At 41.8% G+C, this 24,612-nt stretch overlaps 1 protein-coding gene across 5 annotated transcripts in view; it reads right to left on the reverse strand.

Moving 5' to 3' along the window:
- LOC137374374 (rho GTPase-activating protein 6) overlaps window positions 1-24,612 on the reverse strand; it is a 642,504-nt gene that overhangs the window by 107,716 nt on the left and 510,176 nt on the right. For all 5 annotated transcript variants that reach the window (XM_068040369.1, XM_068040368.1, XM_068040371.1 and 2 more), the window contains one exon: window positions 18,162-18,233. In XM_068040369.1, the coding sequence (XP_067896470.1) occupies window positions 18,162-18,233 (72 nt within the window). The remainder of the gene's footprint in view (window positions 1-18,161; window positions 18,234-24,612) is intronic.

The following is a 24,612-nucleotide window of genomic DNA, read 5'->3' on the forward strand; positions in this document are numbered from 1 at the left end:
CATTTTGGTTTTGCTCGTCATTCTTCAGCAAACAATGCACATGGGCAATCAAGACCAAGTGCCATGTTTGGGTAGAGCAGGAAGGAGGTCTGTGGCACCAAAAGACAGGAAAGACCAGAGGTGAGGATGTAGAGCAGAGTGGGGTGAGGGGGAAGATTAGAGCTCTGGAGTGGAAGGAACCAAGGGAGATGGAAGTCAGAAGATAACAAGAGGTCAGAAAAGATGCTAGACTGGGTGAGGGGGCAAAGGATTGTGGTAGAGATGGAGAATCACATGCAGCCAGAACCTGGAGGAAGCACATTCCATTGTAAAAGTAAGGTCAGAGAGAAGATGAGAAGGAAGAAGAATTTGCAAGGAAACAGTGCACAATGTAATTGGGTCACAAGCAAACTGTTCTACTTTGTGCCCCACCAAAATTAAAACAATGTGGTCCTGCAACATCTGTATGCTTTTAACTATTTTTGTAGGGAGGGAATCACAAGACAATTGCACAGAAGGAATTGTTGTGAATTGCAGAACGCAGCCCTTGTAATAGCTCTGCCAAGAACTTTAACCATAGCAATGTATAAAGGTGGCCTGCCAACTTATTTTCTTATGGAGATTTTTTTTAAACATCATTAACCTGGGGGCCATGTCATTGGTGGTCAGAATAGGACTCTAGGCCCCTGGACATGTGGCAGAGAGACATTGGACACTTGATGCATTAGAGGCCACAACATTGGCACAAGAGCCAGCAGAGGAGGAAAGGCACTGGAGGAGAGAGCAGAGTTGGATGGGTGGAGGTCTGGATGAACTTGGCAGTAAAATGTTAAGATCTTAAAAATAAGTATGGCACAGCAATTCATCACAATTTAAATACCGTTAACGTTAAAACTGAAAGTTGTTGAGGTTCAGCACAAAAAGAGATCGTGGAGGCTGGGGTGTGGAGTTGTTTCACTGAGATTAAAGAGAGTGGCACTATCACTGGCTAGAGATCTTCAACTACATGTTGAGTTTCAAAGTACTGTCAGAGATTTGTGGTGCTTAAAGTCAGTGATCAGGTTAACACTGAGAATCCTATGAGAGAGTCACCCACTAGCATTGCAGGGAAGTGACATAGCAAAAAAGGTTATCAGAACATAATAGCTTGTGCAAGAATATTGTTACGACCAGGTGAGAAAGATGTCTAAGGGTCTTTCTCAGCCTTCACCTGGTCTTATTGTGTCAGGGTTTAATTTTAAACACACAGTGTTTTGAGCTCCCTCTTGATGAATCCTTGTTCACCGCTTTCCAATTATAAGGCAAAGAAATGAGCACAAACAGGCCTTCTTAGGTTTAAAGAAGAAAAGTGAAATTTTATTAAAACTTAAACTCTAATTCGGTTAACGCCTACGGATACATGCCACGCCCCACGCTAGCATGCATACGCGATACGCATAAGCAAATAGAGACAGAAAAGAGCAGATGAAAAATAGTGGAGAGGTTTGAGGCAATATCAGAAGAGTTTCTTGTTACTGTGCTTCAAGCTCACTGTAGTCCTTTCATAGGTAATTCTTGCTTTTCATTGGGGCCCAGTATTCTTCTTAAACCTTGTTCACTGTAGGAGACTTTTCTCTCTTGGGGTTCCTGTGTCTTCAATGGGTCTCAGTTCTGTGAGAAAGAGATGGGAGCAGACAGGAGAGAGGTCTTTTCAGTCCAGGAGCTAATAGCTTTCTGAGTTTTAAAACTCTGTGGCAAGTTCAAATTCAAAAAACCCAAGAGCTCATGTGACTAAACTGGTCTGAACACGTCTTCTGTGTATTGGGGGAGCAGGGACTGGTTCCTTTGTTCCAACACTGTCTGATAGTATGCAAAAAACATCTGTCCGGCAAGGGGCCTGGCAATTCCTTGTCATAGGCCCTCTTTTCTTCCCTGCAATAATTTTAAGTTTTCATGTTCATGTGGCGAAATAATGTGTGCCTCAATTCTTGGCCTGCATGACACCTCCACTCCCAGGGGACTGAAAAGCGATTTGAAAAGGAATCAGCGCATTTCATAAAAAGGTTTACGAGAAATATAAGATACAGAAAGAAAAACCATGCATTTCTCTCATTCATTTCCACTCATTCATCAATCTTAAAGCCGATTAAAATAGTCTTTTCTGGGTGCGTGCTGCTTTAATTTCCCCTTTTTGGCATCCCAGTAACCATGTGGTTCTTTGGGAAGCTTTCCTTCAGTTTGCCCATTGTCATGACTGCCTAGGGATTTGTTCCTGTTGAAGTCATTATTTTTCCCAGGTGAGTTAGTGGTGGGCGGGTCTATCCTGAACTCTCTGTCATGACTTCAGGGGATGGGTGGTTCCCTTTTTCTCTGACTGTGGGGGAGGATTCTGTGTCAATCTCCTCTTTGTTCTCTGGAACACGGCTACCAGCAGCTATGTGTGCCAACTTGACTGCACGCTCCTGTGGCACTTCGACTATGTGAGGCATCACCCTCAGGATTTTTGTGCCCCCTAGAGGTCTCCCTTTGTCTCTGCAGGTTCCTGTAAATGTTATTAGCGACTCTGGTGGGATGCTTGTAGAGTCTGCATTTACATAGTAGGATGTGGGGTCTAACTTTTAAAATTTTTTGGGGTTGGGCTGACTGGCCAGTAGGGGTTTTCATCTGGGATTCTTCCCGGACTTCCTTTAACCTGCCCTCTTGGTCACTTTTTCCCCTTCTCTTTCTATACATTTGCCAGCCATGTGCTTGCCTGTCCCTTTTTGTTCTCAGTGGGGGTCCTTTACAGTTCACCAGCCCTTGGCTGGAGGGTCCTCCTAACACCAGTACAGGACTTAGGGATGCAGGTTTCACTGTAGGTTGGGGTTTCCCCTCAACCTGGCACATGTGGCAACTCCTGCAGTACTCCACCACATCTTTGTGGCGTTTTGGCTAGTCAAACTGCTGTCTTATGCGGGCTTTGGTCTTTCGTATACCGGCATGTACAGCCACTGTAGTCTCGTAGGCCCTTCTTAATATTTCTCCCCGGTACTTCTGTGGCACCACTAACTGAGTCATAGAGTTATACAGCACAAAAACAGGCCCTTCGGCCCATTGTGTCTGTGCCGGTCGTCAAGCACCTATCTATTCTGATCCCATTTTCCAGCACTTGGCCATAGACTTGTATGCTATGGCATTTCAAGTGCTCATCTAGATACTTCTTAAATGTTGTGAGGGCTCCTGCCTCTACCACCCCTTCAGGCAGTGTGTTCCAGATTCCAACCACCCTCTGGGTGAAATTTCTTTTCCTCAAAACCTCCTGCCCCTTACCTTAAATCTATGCCCTCTGGTTACTGACACCTCTGCTAAGGGAAAAAGTTTCTTCCTATCTGCCCTATCTATGACCCTCATAATTTTGTATACCTCAATCATGTCCCCCCTCAGCCTTCTCTGATCTAAGTAAAACAACCCTAGCCTGAACTATTGTCCACTCCTTGCCCTCAGGTCTGTGAGGAGAACTCCATTTCCTCATCAGTACCTCATTCTTTAAATAGTAGCAATCAGGGACTCCCTCTGCTTTACTTTCAAACTGGGCAGCCTGCGCTAACTCTCTCAATACTGGGTCGGCTCGCTGAGCCTCAGTTAGGGAAAATCCATTTAATTCATTCCCTGGGTCTCCTAACTTTCCAAAGAAAGTCTCGGACAGGCTGACCTCATGGTCATTTGCCTGCAGTGCCAATGCAGTCTCCTCTGGGGGAGCTGGTTTGATCATGGCCAGATCCACTACACATTCAGGGAAACTGCAAGGAACCGTCTCCTGCCACTGCCCTGTCTCTCTTTGACCTCCTGTGGTCTTTCTTCCACTACTTTGGAGGCTACCACCTTCACCCCCATCAGATCATTACCTAGGAGCAGGTCAACCCCATTCACAGGCAAACTAGGGACAATCCCTACGGTCACCGGTCCTGAAACTAGGTCGCAATCCAGGTGCACCCAGTGTACAGGTACAGGCATACACTGCCCTCCAATACCATTCACCACCATTCTGGTGTTCACTGCACTCTCTGGGGGAAAGGCCAGGCCTTTTCCCAGTAAAAGGGATCTAGTGGCCTCTGTGTCCCTGAGAATCACTATAGGCTTGCTTGCCGCACTTGAGGGGTATGGAGTTACTTTCCCTTCAGACGCAAAACCCTGATAACCTTCAGGGATCCTATAAAATTTTCCTGCACTGGCCATAGTAAGCTTCCTGGGTTGCACTCTTACTGCAGTTAAAGTCACAGCTTGTTCTGCTGTGCTTTGCATCAGGTCCCCGTCTTCACTGACCTGATTAACCCTACCAGTTTCCCCTTTAGTTTCCAGCAGTCAGCTTTTAAATTCCCTGCTTTATTACAATGGAAGCACACAGGTCTCCGGGTCTCACTCTTGCTCACAGCATCTTCCTTTTTGACTGGAGGAGGGCCCCCTGTGTCTCCTGCTTTCCTTTCTCTTCCAGGACTGCCTGGGCAGAGATCACCTTCCCACCCTTTGTCCTTTTCGGATTTGTGGGGGTGATTAGGAAACGTTCTCCTCTGGGAAACCAACGTATAAATGAAAGCAAACTCATCAGCCAGAACAGCCTCTTGCTGGGCTCTCTGAACCTGCTGCTCACATACATGGGTCTTTTTTTAAAGAGTAGGAGAGAGTTTTTAAACTCCTCTAACAGAACTACTTCTCTGAGATTCTCATAGTTGAGCTGTATTTTTAGAACCCTCAGCCACTGGTCAAAAGCCAGCTGCTTACTTTTTTCAAACTCTAGATAAGTTTGATTAGCTTGCTTCTCGAGGGTTCTAAACCTTTGGTGATAGGCTTCGGGTTCTAATTCATACGCCCCGAGGATAGCATTTTTGGTCAGTTCATAATTTGATGAACTCTCATCTGGCAACAAGGAATAAACGTCATGGGCTTTTCCAGTTAGCTTGCTTTGTAGTAAAAGGGACCAGGTCTCAGCTGGCCATTTTAGCTGCCTTGCCAGTTTCTGAAAAGACACAAAAAACATTTCCACATCTTCCTCATTGAATTTTGGAATTGAGTGACTTTTAGCAATTTTGTACCCAGCCCTGAATTCTGCTTGCTCCTCCATATTGGCTATGCTTTCACTGGGGTTACTCTGTCGCCCCTAGTTAATTCAAGCCGCCTCAACTCTCTTCGCATTCTTTCTGGAATATTCTCTCTCTCTCCTACCTCTCTCTCTCTCTCTTTCATGTCTTTCTGTTTCTTCACGTTCCTTCTGGAAGGCTTTCTCTTTCGCCCTCGCTCTTTCTTCAAATTCAAGTTTCCTCTGTTCCAGTTGTATCTTTGCTAACAATACCCTGTTGGATTCAGCTTCTAACTCTGTTTCTGCTTCTTCTATTCAAGGGGAAAATGGTTGGCCACTAGCCTTAGGATTTCAGACTTCCTAGCCTTGCCGCGTAGTGATCCCACACTGCTCAGCCATTTTCCTCAACTCCTCCATTGACAGTGCTTTTAACTTATCCCAAGTTACTTCACCCTGGCTTGGAGAGCTACTGGTTTCAACTGCAGACATGTTAGTATTCAATCACACACAACCACAGGAAAACCTGCATTAATCTTACTCTTTTTTAAAAATTGAGAACAATTTGGCTTCCCACTTCCAATTTCTCTCATTTGACTGTGGGTAAAATCGCAGACGCTAGCACCCAAATTTCTGTTATGACCAGGTGAAATAGGTGTCTAGAGGTCTTTCTCAGCTTTCACCTGGTCTTATTGTGTCAGGGTTTAATTTTAAACACACTGTGTTTTGAGCTCCCCTTTGGTGAATTCCAATTGTACGGCAAAGAAATGAGCACAAACAGGCCTGCTTAGGGCTAAAGAAGAAAAGTGAAATTTTATTAAAATTTAAAAACTTAAACTCTAATTCGGTTAACGTCTACTGATAAACGCCACGACCCACGCTAGCATGCACTGGCGATACGCATATGCAAATAGAGGTAGAAAAAAAGAGAAGAAAGATAGCAGAGAGGTTTGAGGCAATCTCTGAAGAGGGTTCTTGTTACTGTGCTTCGAGCTCACTGTAGTCCTTTCATAGGTAATTCTTGCTTTTTGTTGGGGCCCAGTATTCTTCTTAAACCTTGTTCACTGTAGGAGACTTTTCTCTCTTGGTGTTCCTGTGTCTTCAATGGGTCTTCAGTTCCATGAGAAAGAGATGGGAGCAGACAGGAGAGAGGTCTTTTCAGTCCAGGAGCAAAAGCTTTTTGAGTTTTAAAACTCTGTGGCAAGTTCAAATTCAAAACACCAAACAGCCCGTTAGTCATGTGACTAAACTGGTCTGACCATGTCTTATGCATATTGGGGAGGCAGGGACTAGTTCCTTTGTTCCAACACTGTCTGCTAGTATGCAAAAAAAGGTCCTTCCGGCGAGGGGCCTGGCAATTCCTTGTGATAGGCCCTCTTTTCTTCCCTGCAACAAATTTAAGTTGAAATGTTCATTCTTGGCAGGTGGGGCCTGCATGACAATATGTAGATGGATTATGGAAGCCACATAGGTGTCCGCCTTGGCTCAGTAGTAGCCCTTTGGTCTAAGTCAGTACATCATGGGTTTGTGCAGCAGTCCTTCTGAAGTTTGTTTTCCCCACCCGCAAACCCACCCCCCCCCCAATTCCTTCATGGGATGTGGGTGTCACTGACAAGACCAGCATGTATTGCCCATCCTTAATTGCCCTTGAAGGTGTTGGCCTTCTTGAACCGCTACAGTTTTTGTGGTGAAGGTACTCCAAATGTGCTATTAGATGGGGAGCTCCAGGTTTTTAAACTCAGTGACAATGAAGGAATAGCAACATATTTCCAAGTCAGAATGATGTGTGACTTGGAAGGTAACTTGGAGGTGGTGGCGTACTCATGCACCTGTTGTACACATTATCAGGATAGAATACAGAGGGAGCACTGCTTTGCATCTGACCTATACTATGCCTAAATTGGGAGTGGCTGTCAGTGACGTTGGATTACAAGGAGTTCCATTCTAAGCTCTTAATTTGAAAACAACTTTAGGTGTGAGCTTTGTAATCAACACAAAACTGACTGAAAACCTATTAAAAGGTGTGGAGCCGTTTACATTTTTGCAAGTTAGATACAATAAAATAGACCAAACCTTGAGTTTCTACTTTTTATTTTTCCCCATTTTTGGTTATTCTCAAGCTTTTACTTTTGTTAAGATTTGTTTTATGCAAGTTTCACAGATAGAGCAGGTATGATCATACAAAAAAAGCCATAAACCACAATTAAATTACAATTGAAATTCTCTTAGAAAAAAAAATCACCAGACATACATTGCCCTCTTCATTCAAGTCCATACCTCAGCACGTACACCTGCCCATGTTCATGCATGAGGCTCACTAGGAGGCTGTGGTTTAACTTCCAAACAGACTACCCAAAACAGAAGACTGAAAATCTGAAAAGCAGCATAATGCTTTATGTAGTAAACTGAAAGCAGCATTTTCAATAGTTTCCAATGATCATTTCGTAAAAACCAACTGGAGAATTCTCATTGCTGAGTTACATTAGTTACTATATTTGGTTCAAAACAAGGAGGAATAATTCCTGTTGCACTCCTAATGAGAGACATTTGATTACTCTGGATTTCCTCAGTACTAATGTCAATTGCTTTGATGAACACAAAAAGGATTTGAAAAATCTAAATTTGAAAGAAAAAATTACATATGCAATGAATTGCTCTAATCAGAAATTCACTTTCTACTGTTACTACTGAACTGATAGATAGGCATTACAAAGTAACTGTGGGATTAGTTTCAAATGTCAACTATTCCCAGCTAATCAAAAAAAACCCACTCCATAGCATAAACATACTCCTAACAAAGCTAACACTTGGAACTCTTCCAACATCATCAACTATACTGTAAATTAATATGTGCTGCAGACTATACAACTTGCCCATTTTTCCATGTCTTAAAGTGGCATCATCATTCTCCAGTGATGGGTATAGCTGGTCGTTAGGCAAAGCTTTGAGAGTGTTGTTAGCAACATGTAACACAATGACATCACCTGCTATGTGATGCCATTATTCACTTTCACCCTCATTGCCTCATGGCAGTTGTACGAGATCATCGGAGCAGGCAACAAATGAAAGCAGTCGACACCAATGATGGGAGGGTCTACAACTGTAAGCATTCTTCAATCCAGTACTTTGTCCACAATTATAACCTGATTTGCAAAAGTGCAAAAAAAAGTGCAATATTCAGGGCTCTATTTGCAATTGGTAATTGCATCTGCATCTTAATTAGCACTTCATTAGCACACGGTACGGTTAAATTAATTTATTACTGGCTTACTGAGATTCACAGACCTCATTATAGCCCATCTGTCACAACATTGTTGTTATTACAGAAAGCACCACAATACATGTAAATGCTTGTCCAAATCTTTGCCTTGTTAAAAAAAACTAAAAGGCAAAGCTTCACCTCTTGGACTCAATACAACAGACATTCAGGTGCAATGAAAGCTGCACCTAAGATAAACAAAATTCAGCAATACAAATATTGCTTCTCCACCAATACCATCCACATCTTACGGTACACATCGGTGCACAGCTATATTTCAGTACTTTATGCTGATGTAAAGTTAAGCTTGCTCACCACTATATATAATTGAAATCATCTATGGAATCCTCTATGAAGTCTGATTAAGTTTCATTACTTTAAAATGATGTATCTTCAAAATGATCAGTGACTTGGGATCAAGGTGGTTCCAAGATGACATGCGAACAGCAGTAGAGCATTCAGCCCCCCCAAGTCTGGTGTGCCATTCAGTCAGACCATGGCTGATCTTTACCTCAATCCTACATCCCTGCCTTTGATTCAGATTCCTTGATACCTTTACCAAGCAAAAAAATCTACTGATCTTAGTCCTCAGAATAGGCCCAGTATCCACAAATTTTTGGGGGACAGAGTTCCACATTTCCACAACCTGTGTGTGGGAAAAAGTGCTTCCTGATTTCATTCTTGAATTACCCACCTCTAATTTTAAGATTATGCCCCCTTGTGCTGGATTCACCCACCAGAGGAAATTGTTTCTCTGTATCAAATGCCTTTTATCATTCTGAACACCTTGGTTAGATCACTGCTCCATCTTTTAAACTTAAATGAACATGAGCCATGCTAATGCAATCTTTCAATAATTTAACACTTATGTCCTGGTATCATCCTGGCAATTACTGCTTTTTCAACAACAATGATCATACAAGGCTCGAGCATCTGCACACTGCTCTCCCCAAACTACCATCTTTCGGTGGATTGAAGTACAGGCAGTGCAGCTAAATTAAGGCCAGAAGCAGATGCTTCCAACAACCACTATTTATATAGTGCCTTTAACATAATAAAACATCCAAAGGCATTTCACAGGGGCATTATAATACAAAATATGACACCGAACCATGCAAGAAGATATTAGGGCAGATCTCAAAAGCTTGGTCAAAGAGGTAGGTTTTAAGGAGTGTCTTTAAGGAGGGAAGTGAGGTAAGAGAAGTGGAAAGGTTCAGCGAGGGCATTCCAGAGTTTAGGACCTAGGCAGCTGCAGGCATGGTCACCAATGGTGGAGTGATTAAAATTGGGAATGTTCAAGAGTCCGGAATTACAGGAGATAAGATTTCTGAGGGTTATAGGGCTGAAGGAGCTTACTGAGCTAGGGAGAGCCAGAACATGAAGGTATTTTAAAAGAAAGATGCGAATTTTAAAATCGAAGTGCTTAACTCAGAGCCAGTTTATGTTAGCGAGCACAGCGGGGAATGGGTGAACAGCACTGAGAGAGAGAGGGTTAGGACATAGGCAGCTGAGTTTTCAATGCTCAACTTTATGGAGGGTAGAACATGGGCCAGCAGTGTAGAATAGTCAAATCTGGGGTAACAAAGTTACTGATGAGGGCTTCAGCAGGAGAAGAGCTGAGGTGAGGCAGAATCAGGCAATACTATAGAGATGGAAATAGACGGTCTTAGTGACAGTGTGACTATGTGTTTGAGAGCTCTTCTTGGGGTTAAATATGACACTGAGGTTATGAACAGACTTGTTCAGCCTCAAACAGTTGCCAGGGAGAGGAATGGAATCGGTTGCGAGGGAGTGGAGTTTATGGCGGGGACCGAAGACAATGGCTTCAGTCCTTCCAATATTTAATTGGAGGAAATTTCTGTTCATGCAGTACTGGATGTCAGATAAGCAGTCTGAATTTACAGAGACAGTGAAAGGGTTAAGGGAGGTGGTGGTGAGGCACGCTGACAACACCCAGCTCTACATATGGAAAGTGACATTGTGTTTCCAGTTATGTTGCCAAGTGGTGGCACACATTTAAGAAACAGGAAGGGTCCAAGGACAGATCCCTGGGAAACACCAGAGGTCACTGTGCAGGAATGGAAGAGAAGCCATTTACAGCGATTCTGTGGCTATGATTAGGTGGATGAGAATGGACCCAGATGAATGCAGTCCCACTCAGCTGGACAACAGTAGAGAGGCATTGGAAGAAGTTGGTGTGATCAATTGTGTGAAAGGATGCAGACACGGGAACGGGAAGGGATAGTTTGCCTTTGTCACAGTCTCATAGACTGTCATTTGTGACCTTGATAAGAGCAGCTTTGGTACTGTAGTAGGGATAGAAATACGATTAGAGGGATTCAAACATGGAGTTCCGAAAATGATGGCACAAATTTGGGAGGAGACAACACATTGATGGACTTGAGAGGAAAGGGAGGTTGGAGATAAAGGTGGTAGTTTGCAAAGACGGAGGAGTCCAGGGTTTTTTTTTGAGGGGGTGAGGATGGCAGATTAGGAGAGAGGGCAGAACCTGAGGAGAGAGGACCATTAATAATGTCAACTAACATAGGAGCCAGGAAGGGAAGTTGAGTGGTCAGTAGTTTAGTGAGAATAGGGTAGCGAGAGCAGGAGGTGGGCTCACAGGCCAGATGAGTCCAGAGAGGGATATTTGCATCATCACAAATCTAAAATAGGAATATAGGAACAGGAATAGCCCATTCAGCCCCTGAAGACTACTCGACTATTTAATTGGATCATGACAGATCTGCACCTCAACTCCATTTAGTTGCCTTAGCTCTATATCCCTCAATATGCTTATCTGACAAAAATCAATAATCTCAGTCTTGAAAATTTCAATTGACCCAGTATCGTCAGCCTTTTGGGGCAAGCGAATTCCAGATTTCTATGGCCCTTTGTGTGACAGAGCTTAGAGATTTTGCTCCTGAATGGCACAGCCCTAATTTTAAAATTATGTCATACTGCTTTTCAAGAAAGGAGAGAGAGAGAGAAAATAGTGGGCTACAGGCCAGTTAGCCCAACATCAGTCATTGGGAAAATGCTGGAAACTATTATGAAGGAAGTCTTAGAAAAGCACAGTAAAATTAGAACAAGTCAACATGGTTTTACTAAAGGGAAATCATATTTGACATGTTTTGAGAATATAACTAGTAGAGTAAATAAAGGGGAACCAGTAGTATGTTAGAATTTCAATTTCAGGTTGAGGGTGAGAAACTGGAGTCCCACACTAGCGTTCTGGAGTTAAACAAAGGTAATTATATAGGCATGAGGACAGATTTGGCCCTAGTGGACTGGGCAGGAAGACTAAAAGGTAGGACAGTTGATGAGTTCCTCCCAATTAAAATATATTCCAGAGAGGAAGATAGATTCTAAGAGGGGGGGGGGGGGAGATAACATCCATGGCTAAACAAGGAAGTTAAGGATAACAAAGACAAAAACAAAGGCATACCATATTGCAAAGGCCAGTGGCAGGCTGGAAGATTGGGAAACTTTTAAAGATCAACAAAGGGTTACTAAAAAAGTAATAAAAAGAGCAAAGGTAAATTATGCAAGAAAACTAGCGCAAAATATAAAAATGGATAGCAAAAGCTTCTATAAGTATATAAAAGGGAAGAGAATAGCTAAAGTGAATGTTGGTCCCTTGGAGGATGAGACTGGGGAGTTAATTGTGGGGAACACGGAAATGGCGGAGATACTAAATCAGTATTTTGCCTCAGTTTTCACAGTGGAGGAACCTGGTACCACTCCAACACTAACAAGTAAGCAGAGGTTATAGAAAGAGAGGAACTTAGAACAATTACCACTAGGGAAAAAGCACTGAGTAAATTATTGGGATTGAAGGCAGACAAGTCCCCAGGGCCTGATTGCACACATCCTAGGATCTTCAAGGAAGTGGCAGCGGGATCCATTGGTTCCATTGGATATCATATTCCAAAATTCCCTGGATGTGGGAAAGGTTTCACTGGATTGGGAAAATGCTAATATAACGCCCTTATTCAAAAAAGGAGGGAGGCAGAAAGTAGGAAACTACAGACCAGTTCGTTTAACATCTGTCGTTGGGAAATTGTTAGAATCCATTATTAAGGAAGTAATAACAGGACATTTAGAAAGTCAAAACGCAATCCATCAGAGACAGCATGGTTTTATGAAGGGTAAATCATGTTTGACTAATTTGCTAGAGCTCTTCAAAGATGTAACAAGTAAAGTGGATAATAGGGATCCTGTAGATGTAGTATATCTGGACTTCCAGAAGGCATTTGATAAGGTGCCGCACAAAAGGTTAATACACAAGGTAAGATCACATGGGGTTAGGGGCAATTTATTAGCTTGGATAGAGGATTGGCTAACCAACAGAAAACAGAGAGTCGGAATAAATGGGTCCTTTTCTGGTTGACAAGATGTAACTAGTGGGGTGCCACAGGGTTCTGTCCTCGGGATCCAACTATTTACAATCTATATGAATGACTTGGATGCAAGGATAGAAGGTGCTGTAGCCAAATTTTCAGAGGACACTATAATAGGTGGGATAAGTTGCAATAAAGAAATAAGAAATTTACAGATGGCTATGGATAGGTTAGGTGAATGGGCCAAAATGTGACAGACGGAGTTTAACATGGATAAGTGTGAGGTTATCCATTTTGGTTGGAAGAATAGAAAGACAAATTGTCTAAATGGAGAGAAACTTCAGAGTGCTTCAGTGCAGAGGGATCTGGGTGTCCTCGTGCATGAATCGCAGAAAACTGTATGCAGGTGCAGCAGGTAATAAGGAAGGCAAATGGAATTTTGGCATTTATTACTAAAGGAATAGAGTATAAAAGTAGGGAAGTGTTGCTGCAACTGTACAAAGCATTAGTGAGACCGCACCTAGAGTATTGCGTACAGTTTTGGTCCCCCTACTTGAGGAGGGTGTAGTTGCATTGGAGGCAGTTCTGAGGAGGTTCACTAGATTGATTCCAGAGATGAGAGGTTTGTCTTATGAAAGAGATTGAGCAGTTTAGGCCTTTACTCTCTGGAGTTTAGAAGAATGAGAGGAGATCTAATTGAGGTATATAAGATGATTAAGGGGATTGACATAGTAGATGTAGAGAGGATGTTTCCTCTGGTGGGGCAATCTAGAACGAGAGGTCATAGTTTTAGGATAAGGGGTAGCAAATTTAAAACAGAGATGAGAAGAAATTACTTCTTTCAAAGGGTCGTGTGTCTGTGGAATTCACTACCCCAGAGTGCGGTGGATGCCAGGACATTGAGTAAATTTGAGGAGATAGAAATATTTTTAATTAGTAATGGGTTGAAGGGTTATGGAGAAGGGGCAGGAAAGTGGATTTGAGGCAGAGATGAGATCAGCCATGATCGTATTGAATGGCGGCGCAGGCTCGAGAGGCTGAATTGCCTACTCCTGCTCCTAGTTCTTATGTAGTATACCTGAATTTCCACAAGGAATTTGATAAGGTGCCACACAGAAGGTTAATAAGTGAGATAGTTGCATTGGAAGCAGCTCAGAGAAGGCTCACTTGATTGATTCCTGGGATGAGGGGGTTATCTTCTGAGGAAAGGTTGGACAGGTTAGGTCTGTATTCATTGGAGTTTAGAAGGATGAGAGGTGATTTTCGTGAAACACAAAATCCTGAGGGGACTTGACAGGGTGCATGTTGAAGGGATGTTTCAATCTTGTGAGAGAGATTAAAACTAGTGGACAGTTTAAAAATAAGGGGTCTCCCACTTAAGACAGAAATTAGGAGAAATTTTTTCTCAGATGGTCGTGATTCTGTTGAACTCTCTTCCCCGGAGAGCGGTGGAGGCAGGGTAATTGAATGTTTTAAGGCACAGGTAGACATATCATTGACAAACAAGGGAGTCAACGGGTATCAGCAGTAGGCGGGAAAGTGGAGTTGAGTCCACAAACAGATCAGCCATAATTGTATAGAATGGGGGAGGAGGCTCAAGGGGCTGAATAACCTACTCCTGCTCCTAATTCATATATCTGCATATTCATATAAGGGCTCACAGAATTGGGGGTAATATATAAGCATGGATAGAGGATTGGTTAATGGACAGGAAGCAAACAGTGGGCATAAAATGGGGCATTTTCAAGTTGGTAGGCAGTGAATAGTGGAGTGCCGCAAGGATCAGTGCTGGGGCAGCAGCTATTTATAATCTATTTCAATGACTTATTTGAAGAGACAGAGAGTAACTTATCTAGGTTTGATGGTACAAAGCTAGGTGGAAAGGTAAACTGTGGGGAGGACACAGAAACTGCAAAGAGATATAGACAGGTTAAGTGAGTGGACAACTAGGTGGTAAATGGAGTATAATGTAGGGAAGTGTGAAGTTATTCACTTTGGTCGTAAGAACAGAAAAGCAGATTTTTTTTTAAAGTGTGAAACTTGTAAGTGTTGATGTTCAAAGAGACTTGGGTGTGCTCGTACAAGGATAGCAAAAAGTTGGCATGCAGGTACAACAAGCAATTAGGAAGGTGAATGGCATGTTGGCCTTTATTGCAAGGGAATTGGAGTACAGGAATAAAGAAGTCTTGCTACAATTATACAGGGCTTTAGAGAGATCACATCTGGAGTACTGCGTGCAGTTTTGGTCTTCACATTTAGGAAAGGATGTACTTGCATTGGAGACAGTACAAGGAAGGTTCACTAAATTAGTCCCTGAGGTGTGGGGGTTGGCTTATGATGAGAGGCTGAGTAAATTAGCCCTATATTCTCTGGAGTTTAGAAGAATAAGAGGTTATCTCACTGAAACATATAAGATTCTGAAGGGGCAGGATAGGGTAGACGCTGAGAGATTGTTTTTGCTGGTCAAGGAATCTAAAACACGGGGGGCAGAGTCTCAGGATAAGGGCAGATCATTTCGAACTGAGATGAGGAGAAATTACTTCATTCAAAGGGTTGTGAATCTTTGGAATTCTCTACCCCAGAGGGTTGTGGATGCTCCATCGTTGAATACATTTAAGGCTGGGATAGACAGATTTTTGGTCTCACAGGGAATCAAGGGATATGGCGAGCGGGCGGGAAAACGGAGTTGAAGCCTAAGATCAGCTACGATCTTATTGAATGGCGGAGCAGGCTCGATGGGCTGTATGGTCTACTCCTGATCCTAATTATTGTGTTCTTGTGTTCAAAAAGCGATAATACAACATCGGCTTTATAAATAACTAGAATTTAAGCGCTCTAATTTTATCTAAAAATGCTAATACTTCACCAAAATGAGTCGTCATGACTCCATAATTTATATTTTTTCCAGTTTATTTCAGTAGTCATTCAAAAAATAAGATACTGAAGAATGGTGTTGAAAGGGCGAGACAAGTAGGCATATCGCAATTACTTCATTGTCAGCAGATCCAAATCCTGGAACACACTACCTAACAGCATTGTGGGAGTCCCTCCGCTACATGAACTGCAATAGGTCAAGGACATGGCCCATCACCACCTTCTTAAGGGGTATTAGGGGTGGCAATAGGTACTGACCTTGCCAGAGACACCAATATCCCCAGAATCAATAAAAAATAAACATGACCTGAGCCAGGAATGAAAGAGAGAGACAAATCATGATCTGAACCATTTCCACTGGAACTAAAGAGACTCTCCAGACTGTAATAAAGTACAAAACTGTTCTTTCATTCTATTCTATGGCTGTCTACAAAGCACTCACACCTATTGTTAATGCGATGCCAGCAAACTAGGCAACAAGATTATATCAACAAAACTATTATATCCTTGCAGAGGTGTGAAGGATCTTTCTAATAATGATATGGCAATAACATTGTATTCTACAGGACTGATTACTGCACATCTTGCTGTTAATGTCAGAATATTTCCCCCTTAACCGTATTAACTAAATGAGTTGGCATTTTGCAGCAATTTTATTTAAATATATTTTAAGTCAATAAATGAATCGAGCTTCTGTGTATTGAGAGGAAATAGTTTAGGAAAATACAAATCCCAAGTTCTCAAGTGAAATCACTCTACTTAACAAATCAGGTCTCCTTAATACAGACCTGTAGAGTGCTCAGTGAGTATGCAATCATATCTTCATGTATTTGCTTATGTGTTACAAACTTTCCATGTTGGCACTCGTCATCAGAGCAGTCCCTGGTGAAGCTTGTCACACTAAGTGGTTGGCAGACTATTTTATTCCCTTGACCTATCAAGGAGTCCTAGCCACAAACAGGTCAACACTTAACAGCTGAAGCAAAGGATCAATAATTTGTTTCATTTAATGTTTGTCAAGGACTGCACCCAAGAGTTACATTTTCTTTATTCTTACAGTACGCAAAACAATTTGATCACTCAAGCATGATCACGTCATTCAAAATACTGCAACATGCACTAAATTGCTTTTCTCCCATCATCCCTATCCTTACTGATCTGCCTCACAATGTCACCAGGTTATTTGACTTCAAGGTCCTTGTGCTCACTTTCAAATCCCTCCCACCCTACCAGAAGTAACTTCTTTCAGTGATGCATCCCTACACGGATCTTCCACGCCACTGATACTGAATTACTCTTTCAGCACCCCGACCAATAGCTGATATTTCAGCCACTACATTCCTGCCTTTGAGAACTCTCTCCCTAAATCTCTTAACATTACCTTTCCTTCGCTTTTGCTCTCAAAAACCCTCTCTTTGACCATTTGTTCACCCCCAAATCTTTGTTGCCCTTTTCTCTGCTTACTAAACATCCAGTTTCTTCTGCACCTTAGAAAGCCCTCTGTATGAGAGGGCCACTGTGGATATGATTGTTGGGTTTCTCTAGTGCAGGGAGCTTCCGCTGACAGTAGTCATTCTTCCTTCACAGCACCAAATACTGACAGCATGGTGCCTTGATAGCTATATATATTTTCCCTTTTTAAAAAAAAACTGACTAGGGCATTGATCATCACTCTTGAAAATCTATAAAATCAAAGGCTTTTTTTTTTAAAACAAAAAAAGGACTGGGTATATACATTTCATATCTGATGCATGTAACAGCGAGTAAATTAGTGTTTCTTTTGACTGTTATTAATTTGATAAACTATTCATTATATTGATAAACTATTATTATTCATTATATTGATAAACTAACAAGGCTCATTTAAAAGGCCTTTTATTATTAGGACTTCCTAGTTTGAAAAATACTTGCAAAGTTGATGTTATGTCACTGACCCTGTTGCAACCAGCACAATTAATTTATTATCACACATGGCAAAGTAAGATGCCCTTTAACAGTTTCAAAAGTGCAAATTTATATGAAGTTTTCCCATGTGTTACCTCCCTGCCCACTGAAATCTTTGTTTACATGGAGCTATTTCAAATTAAGGTGAAAATGGAGAAAATCCAACTCCTAATTAAAAAAGCCTGTATGGATAGAATAGGAGATTGTATCATTAGCTTACTGAGAAACTCAAGAAGGAGCAACATGGTCTGACTGTGGATTAACTCTTGCCTCCTCCTTGGAACTGGAATCCAGAGTTTTCCAGATAAACTTCATCCAAACTCTTGATATCTCTGCTGCAGTGTGTTACTGAGTCATGGATCACATGGATTTAAAAATTCACATCCATGTATTCAAATCCCTCCATGGCTTCACCACTCCTTATCGCTGTAATCTCCTTCACTCCTGCAACCCTCCAAGATCACTGTGCTGATGCACATCAGTAATTTTTCTCACTCAATCATTGGCAGCCGGATCTTCAGCTGCCTAGGCCTTCGTTAAATTTAAGCTAAATCAAGGCTGTTGTTTAACCCCTAAGTGGAAACTAACTAAACTAACTAAAAGCGATGATTACTTTTATATGGCTGGCTCAGGTAATATTTTCTTTGAGGTGGAGATGTTTACTAAGATCGCAGTTTTCAAGCATTGAATCCTGCTTCCAGAGTTTTGAGTCATTTCTAAAGCACTGATTGCTCACCTTTGTCCTTGTTCTTTTCCTTGCCCAGTGAGTCCAATTTCCGTCTTAACGATTTCTTCCGTTTTTGTCCATCTGTAAATAAAGTAACAAAGTTAAATATTTGTTACTTGAAACAATGATTCCTGTAAGTGTACAGGAAATTTAAGGGCAAACCCTAAAAAAAAATTAAGCCTCACATGATACAAGTTACAAAACAAAGCATTTAATGTTTAAAAAAATTAAGATTTGTGCAGTGTTTGAGTCTTTTCTTCCTTACTTTTTTGGCTTCTATATTTTACAATTATTCTGATAGGTGCGGCTTCAAGATCATGTTCACTAGCCTCTATATCCATGCAAGTTACTGTAATGTGGCCAGTGACAGGTGTATCCTTCTGCTAATTTTGGCTTAAACATTCACTCCCTCCAGCCACATTGTGGCTGCAGGGTTTTCTATCTACAGGGTACACTACAGCAATGTGCCAAGGCTTCTTCAACTGAGTTCTACCACCTCAAGAAGGCCAGCAGGTGCATGGGAACACAATCACCTCCAAGTTGCACATCATCTGACTTCATTGTTGTTGGGTCAAAATCCTGGAACTCCCTATCCATCAACATATCTTTACCACACAGACTGCAGTGGTTTCAGAAGGCAGCACACTGTCAACTAGGGATGGCAACAAATGACATCCTTGCTAGTGATGCCCACATCACAAGAGCAAATTATTAAGCCAAAATGCTTTGTTAAATGATAATTTTCTTTAATCCACTGTCAGGAGATTTGAATTCATATATATTTTTTAAAAGACATTTTTAAAAAGATGACTTTTTTTAGCAGCAGAGAATGGTCATCTAATTTGCAACACTGTATCCTACACTACAATGTTTGAGGAGGGAGACAAGATGTCTGCTCATGCCCCAGCAAGAACCAAGACCCAGGAAGTTTAAAGGAACTACCTGTTCTTTTTAGCAAGAGAGAAATACTGCTAACTGTTACGTCTTGAATCAGTGAGTGAATGTCATGTTACAAGCCCCTCCCCATAAGTGGTTTTAAGCTCGTCTTTCAGCAGCAGCAGAGAGACAAGCAACTGGACTCTGGCACGTGTAGACTCAAGAGGGGGCCCCTCTCTGTCTCCTGTCTCTCTCTCCATTCTAGCTTGAAAGCTTTCAAATCCTGCCTGTTCACTAACCATCTTTGCCTACTCCGGATAAAATCAGAAACCCCGTTGGAGGAAATCATCTGCATCGCTGTCTGCAAGAGACCCACCGAACCAGTCATTTACCTCTTCAAACTAAAAGCCTCAGGACTGCCAAATTCAGCTCGAAGCCTGCCAAATCACTGAACACCAGACTGTATACCCCTTTTTCTGTGGACTCTAACTCAACCAAACTCGCCTTCCCCACTCTGTATAACCTATGTGTGTGTGTAAACCTCTAGTGTGTTAGTGTGTGTGTAAAAGTTGGCGCGTTGTTTATTGTTTTTATTAGTTTGATTTAGGTACAATAAAGTTAACCTCTTTGTTAACTCAAGAAAACCTGTCCGATTACTTATTTGCTATGATCATAAGAACCAATCAAACACCTACTAAATTGGCCAGTACATCTACTTTAAAAAAGTACTAAACTGGTTGTGGTCAAACAAGGAGAGGGAAAAGAGGGACGCCCTTCGACCCCTCCTCACTTAACCGTAACAAAATAAAAAGAAGGCTTTGAGCTACTAGAATTAACCTGTACCGTTAAAAGATTATCTGCAGTCCGTTACAACCCAGTGAGAAAGAGGTCTATGTGTCCTTTTCAGCCTTCACCTGTCTTATCGTAACAGGATTTAATTTTAAACACACTGTTTTTAGCTCCCCCTTGGTGAATCCTTGTTCACTGCTTTCCAATTATAAGGCAAAGAAACCAGCACAAACATGATGTCTTAGGTTTTAAAGAAGTTTGAAATTCATTAAACTTAAATTAAACTCTAATTTGGTTAACGCCTATGGATTCACAATGTGCCCACACTAGCATGCATACGCGATACATACATGCAGATAGGGACAGAAAAGAGCAAAAGAAAAATAAAGTGGAAAAGTTTGAGGCAATCTCTGAAGAGGGTTTTTGTTGCGGTTCTTCGAGCTCACTGTAGAGTCCTTGACTGTAGGTAGGTCTTGCTTTGCATTGGGGCCCAGTATTCTTCTTAAACCTAGTTCACTGTAGGAGACCTTTCTCTCTTGGGGTTCACGTGTCTTCGGTGGATTTGGAGTTCCGTGAGAAAGAAAGGGAGAGCCAGACAAGACAGGTCTTCTTCAGCCCAGGAGCATACTGCAGTCTCAGAGTTCAAACGGTTTGTACAATTCAGAAAAACCAGGTTGCCAAGCAGGCTAGTCATGTGACCAGCTGATCTGACCACGTCGGTTTGTGGATTCCACCATCCCAGCAGTCATCGTGAAATTTGAGCTCCCTCACCTTCAATATCTGCTCAAAGTCCATTGTGGGTTAAGTTGGATAAGGGAAGTAACCCCTTTGTCTCCTCAAGCACCGTCTGTTAAAATATGCAAATATCTTTCCAGCCAAGGGCCTGGTGATTTATTTTTTAAACAAGTCCTTTCTTCACTTCAGCAACAGTTTCCAAATCAATGTTCATATTACAAAATTAATGTGCCTCATTCTTGGCAGGTGGGGGGTCTGCATGACAAGTCAATGAAGAGCATTACATCATAATATCAAGATACTGCAGATGCTGGAAATCTGAAATAAAAACAAGAAATGTTGGAACCACTCAGTAGGTCTGGCAGCATCTGTGGAAAGAGAAGCAGAGTTAACGTTTCGGGTCAGTGACCCTTCCGAAGAAGGGTCACTGACCCGAAACGTTAACTCTGCTTCTCTTTCCACAGATGCTGCCAGACCTGCTGAGTGGTTCCAGCATTTCTTGTTTTTATATCATAATATCAAGACCTTGTTTCAGGCTTTGGCAATCAAGGACATGTGTTTAATAACAGATAAAACAGTAATATACCACATATCCAGTCCCTGGGGAAGAAAAATGTTCACAACATCTATGTCCAACTTCTATTACTTTAAATTAACATTTTATACACAGTGGTTCTTTTCTTTTAACTACTGTGGGAGCTACATGGTCCAACCTAGTTGTTAGAGGATTCCAACTAATTCTCTCAGAGCTGAGTGACTCAACTTACTTAAATACCCTGAAACTAGAAGTTGGGATTTCTCGGATTTATATTAGCTGACAACTCAATTTTTTTTTAAACTGTCAGTTAAACACACAAGCGAATTACTCACACACTATTATATATATGTATGAATCATGTGGCTCAGTTTCTCTGAAGTCTGTAACTTAGGGAACCAAACATAGCTCAACATTTGTATTAATTGAGGCTGGGGACATAGAATTTAGCTGCAGATGGCTTTAAAACTGCGTGACTGGATTTAAAAAGCTGAAACTAGGCAAAAATATTTAATTTTTGTTGCAGTTTGTCTCAAGATTGTAATTCCAAAAATAATTTAATCACTCCTCTAAGCACAAAACTGTTTTAATCTAGCATGTTCTCAATCAAGTGCATCTGCTTCTGCAAGCTTTTAATTATTTAAAAGATAGATATAATGTATTTGTATGTGTATGTCTTGTCTGCCTTTGATTGAAAAATTCCAGGGAAACCTTTTGTTTGTGTTGTCCTAATAGAATTTTTCAATGATCTGTGATGTGTTGAGATGCTGTCCAATTGCTCCAAATGCACAGGCTGTCCATGGGTGGTGCTGCAGAGCCTTTTCCTCCTCTCTCAGCCATCTTTCTTCTCCCAATGAGATAAGTGGCACAGAAAGTAGAGTTTATTTAAACTTGACCTAATTATTCAGAGTTTAAATCCATTTTTAACTGATATAATTTTTATCTGTCTACTCCACCCTCACCTCCAACAAGTACAAGCAGCTCATGGACTTCTTTGTCACTAGGAATGAGGCAGAACAGCTGCCTCTGCCACGTACCTCCCTCCTGTTATCCCACTGGGACAAACTTCCTCTAAGGCTAACCACCGCCCCCCCCCCGCCCTGAACTTGTATTGTTCTCCAGTTTCTCTCTTCTTCCCACCTCATCTTGTCCACAAGACCCACCTCCTGCTCCCCCAATATTGTTCCCAATAATCTAGTGTTACGCCAATGTGTTTTGTTGAATTAAAATTTTCTTTGGTTCACTGGCTGGAGATCTGAATTTGTATTTTTTTTTAAAAAGAGACATTTTAAAAGACAAGCTGCCAGCAAAGTCATCCTTTCTGCTTAAGATGATCACCTAATTTGCAATACTGTATCCTGCAATGCAATACTGGAGGAGAGAGACGAAATGTCTGCTAGAACCAAGACTGAGAAATTTTAAAAAGAACTACCTGTTCTCTCAGCAAGCAGAGAAATACTGATAACCGTTGTGTTTAAATGACTGAGTGACTGTCATGTGATAAGCCCCTTCCCATCTGTGGTTTTGAGCGGGTGTTTTCTCTACAGTAGAGGAAAAGCAACTGGACTCTGACGTGAGCAGACCCTAAATAGGGGCTTCTCTCTCTCTCTCTCTCTCCATTCCAGCTTGAAAGCTTTCAAATCCTGTCTGTTGACTGACCACCTTTGCATAGTCTGGCTACAATCAGAAACTCCATTGGAGGAAATCATCCACATCACTATCTTCAAGAGACCAACCGAACCAGTAATCTATCTCTTCAAACTAAAAGCCTCAGGACCATCAAATTCAGCCAGAAGCCAGCAGAATCATCAAATGCCACAGACTGTATACTTTTGTTTTTAAAATGGACTCTACCTCAACCAAAATAAAAGCAAAATACTGCAGATGCTGGAAATCTGAAATAAAAACAAGAAATGCTGGAAATACTCAGCAGGTCTGGCAGCATCTTGGAGTGAGAAGCAGAGTTAACGTTTCAAGTCAGTGACCCTTCATCAGAACCATTCCACCTCAACCAATCTACCTTTCCCCACTCTGCAACCTATTTGTGTGTGCAAACCGCCACAGTGTGTGAGTGAACGTTGGCACTTTGTTTATTATTTTATTAGTTTGGTTTAGGTACAATAAAGTTAACCTCTTCCTTTGTTAACTCAAGAAAACCTGTCCAGTTGCTTAGTGGCTATGATCATAACAAGAATCTAACAAACAACTACTAAACTGGCCAGTACATCCACTTTAATAAAGAATTAAACTTATTGTGGTCAAACAAGGAGACGGAAAAGAGGGAAGCCTTTTGACCCCTCCTCGCTTGACCGTAACACTACTGACCACCCAACTTCAATTCCTAGCACCCATGTTAGCTGATAGTTATATTCTCTCTGCTCAGGTACTGTACCCCTCTCCTTCAAAGCTGACATCATCAAGCCTTCCACAAAAATAAACTCTTGACCCCTCCATTCTTGCAAACAACTGCCCCATCTCCAACATCCTTGAACATGTTGTCACCTCCCAAAACCATGCCCATCTTTTCTGGAACTCCATGTTTGAATCCCTCCCATCAAGTTTCCAACCCTGCTACAGTAACAAAAAAAGCTCTCAAGATAGTTACAAATATCATCCTGTGTGTGACTGCGACAAAGGTAAACTATCCCTCCTCATACTGTTTGCAGCCCTTGACAAGATTGATCACACCATCCTCCTCTAACACCTCTCCACCCTCGTTCAGCTGGGTGAGACTGCACTTGCCTGGTTCCATTCTTTGCCTTTGCTCCATAACCTTCTGGTCAGTGATTCTCTGTGACCCTGTCCTATCAACACCTTCCCTTTTGTTATCTCTTGCCCCACCCCTGCTTTATTTGCTTAAAACCTATTACATTTCTAACCTTTGCCAGTTCTGATGAAAGGTCACTGACCTGAAACGTTAACTCTGCTTCTCTCTCCACAGATGCTGCCAGACCTGAGTATTTCCAGCATTTCTTGTTATTGTTTCAGATTTCCAGCATTATTTTGCTTTTATTCCATTCTTACCTGTCCTGTCATAGCCAGAGAATCACCAACCATTGTCCTGCTCCTGGAACATTACCTCTGGTGTTCCCCAAGATATATCCTTTGTCCCTTCCTATTTCTCATCTTTATGCTGCTGCTCGGTGGCAACTGAAAACACAGTTTCCACATACACGCTACCAACACCCAGCTCTACCTCACCACTATTATTCTCTAAATTGTCAGACCGTTTGCCTGACATCCAGTACCTGGTGAGCAGAAATTTCCTCCAATTAATATTAGTAGGAAAACCAAAGCCATTGTCTTTGGCCCTTGTCACAAACTCTGCTTCCTTGCCACCGAACAGCGGTGGAAGCAGATTCAATAATATCTTTCAAAAGGGAATTGGATATATATTTTAAAAAGGAAACATTTCAGGGCTGTAGGGGGAAAGAGAAGGGGAGTGGAGCTAATTGGATAGCTCATTCAAAGAACAGGCACAGACGAGAAAGGCTGAACAGCCATCTTCTGTGTTCTTTAAGTTTC

Source organism: Heterodontus francisci, chromosome 10, assembly GCF_036365525.1.
Source record: "Heterodontus francisci isolate sHetFra1 chromosome 10, sHetFra1.hap1, whole genome shotgun sequence".
Lineage (NCBI taxonomy): Eukaryota > Metazoa > Chordata > Chondrichthyes > Heterodontiformes > Heterodontidae > Heterodontus > Heterodontus francisci.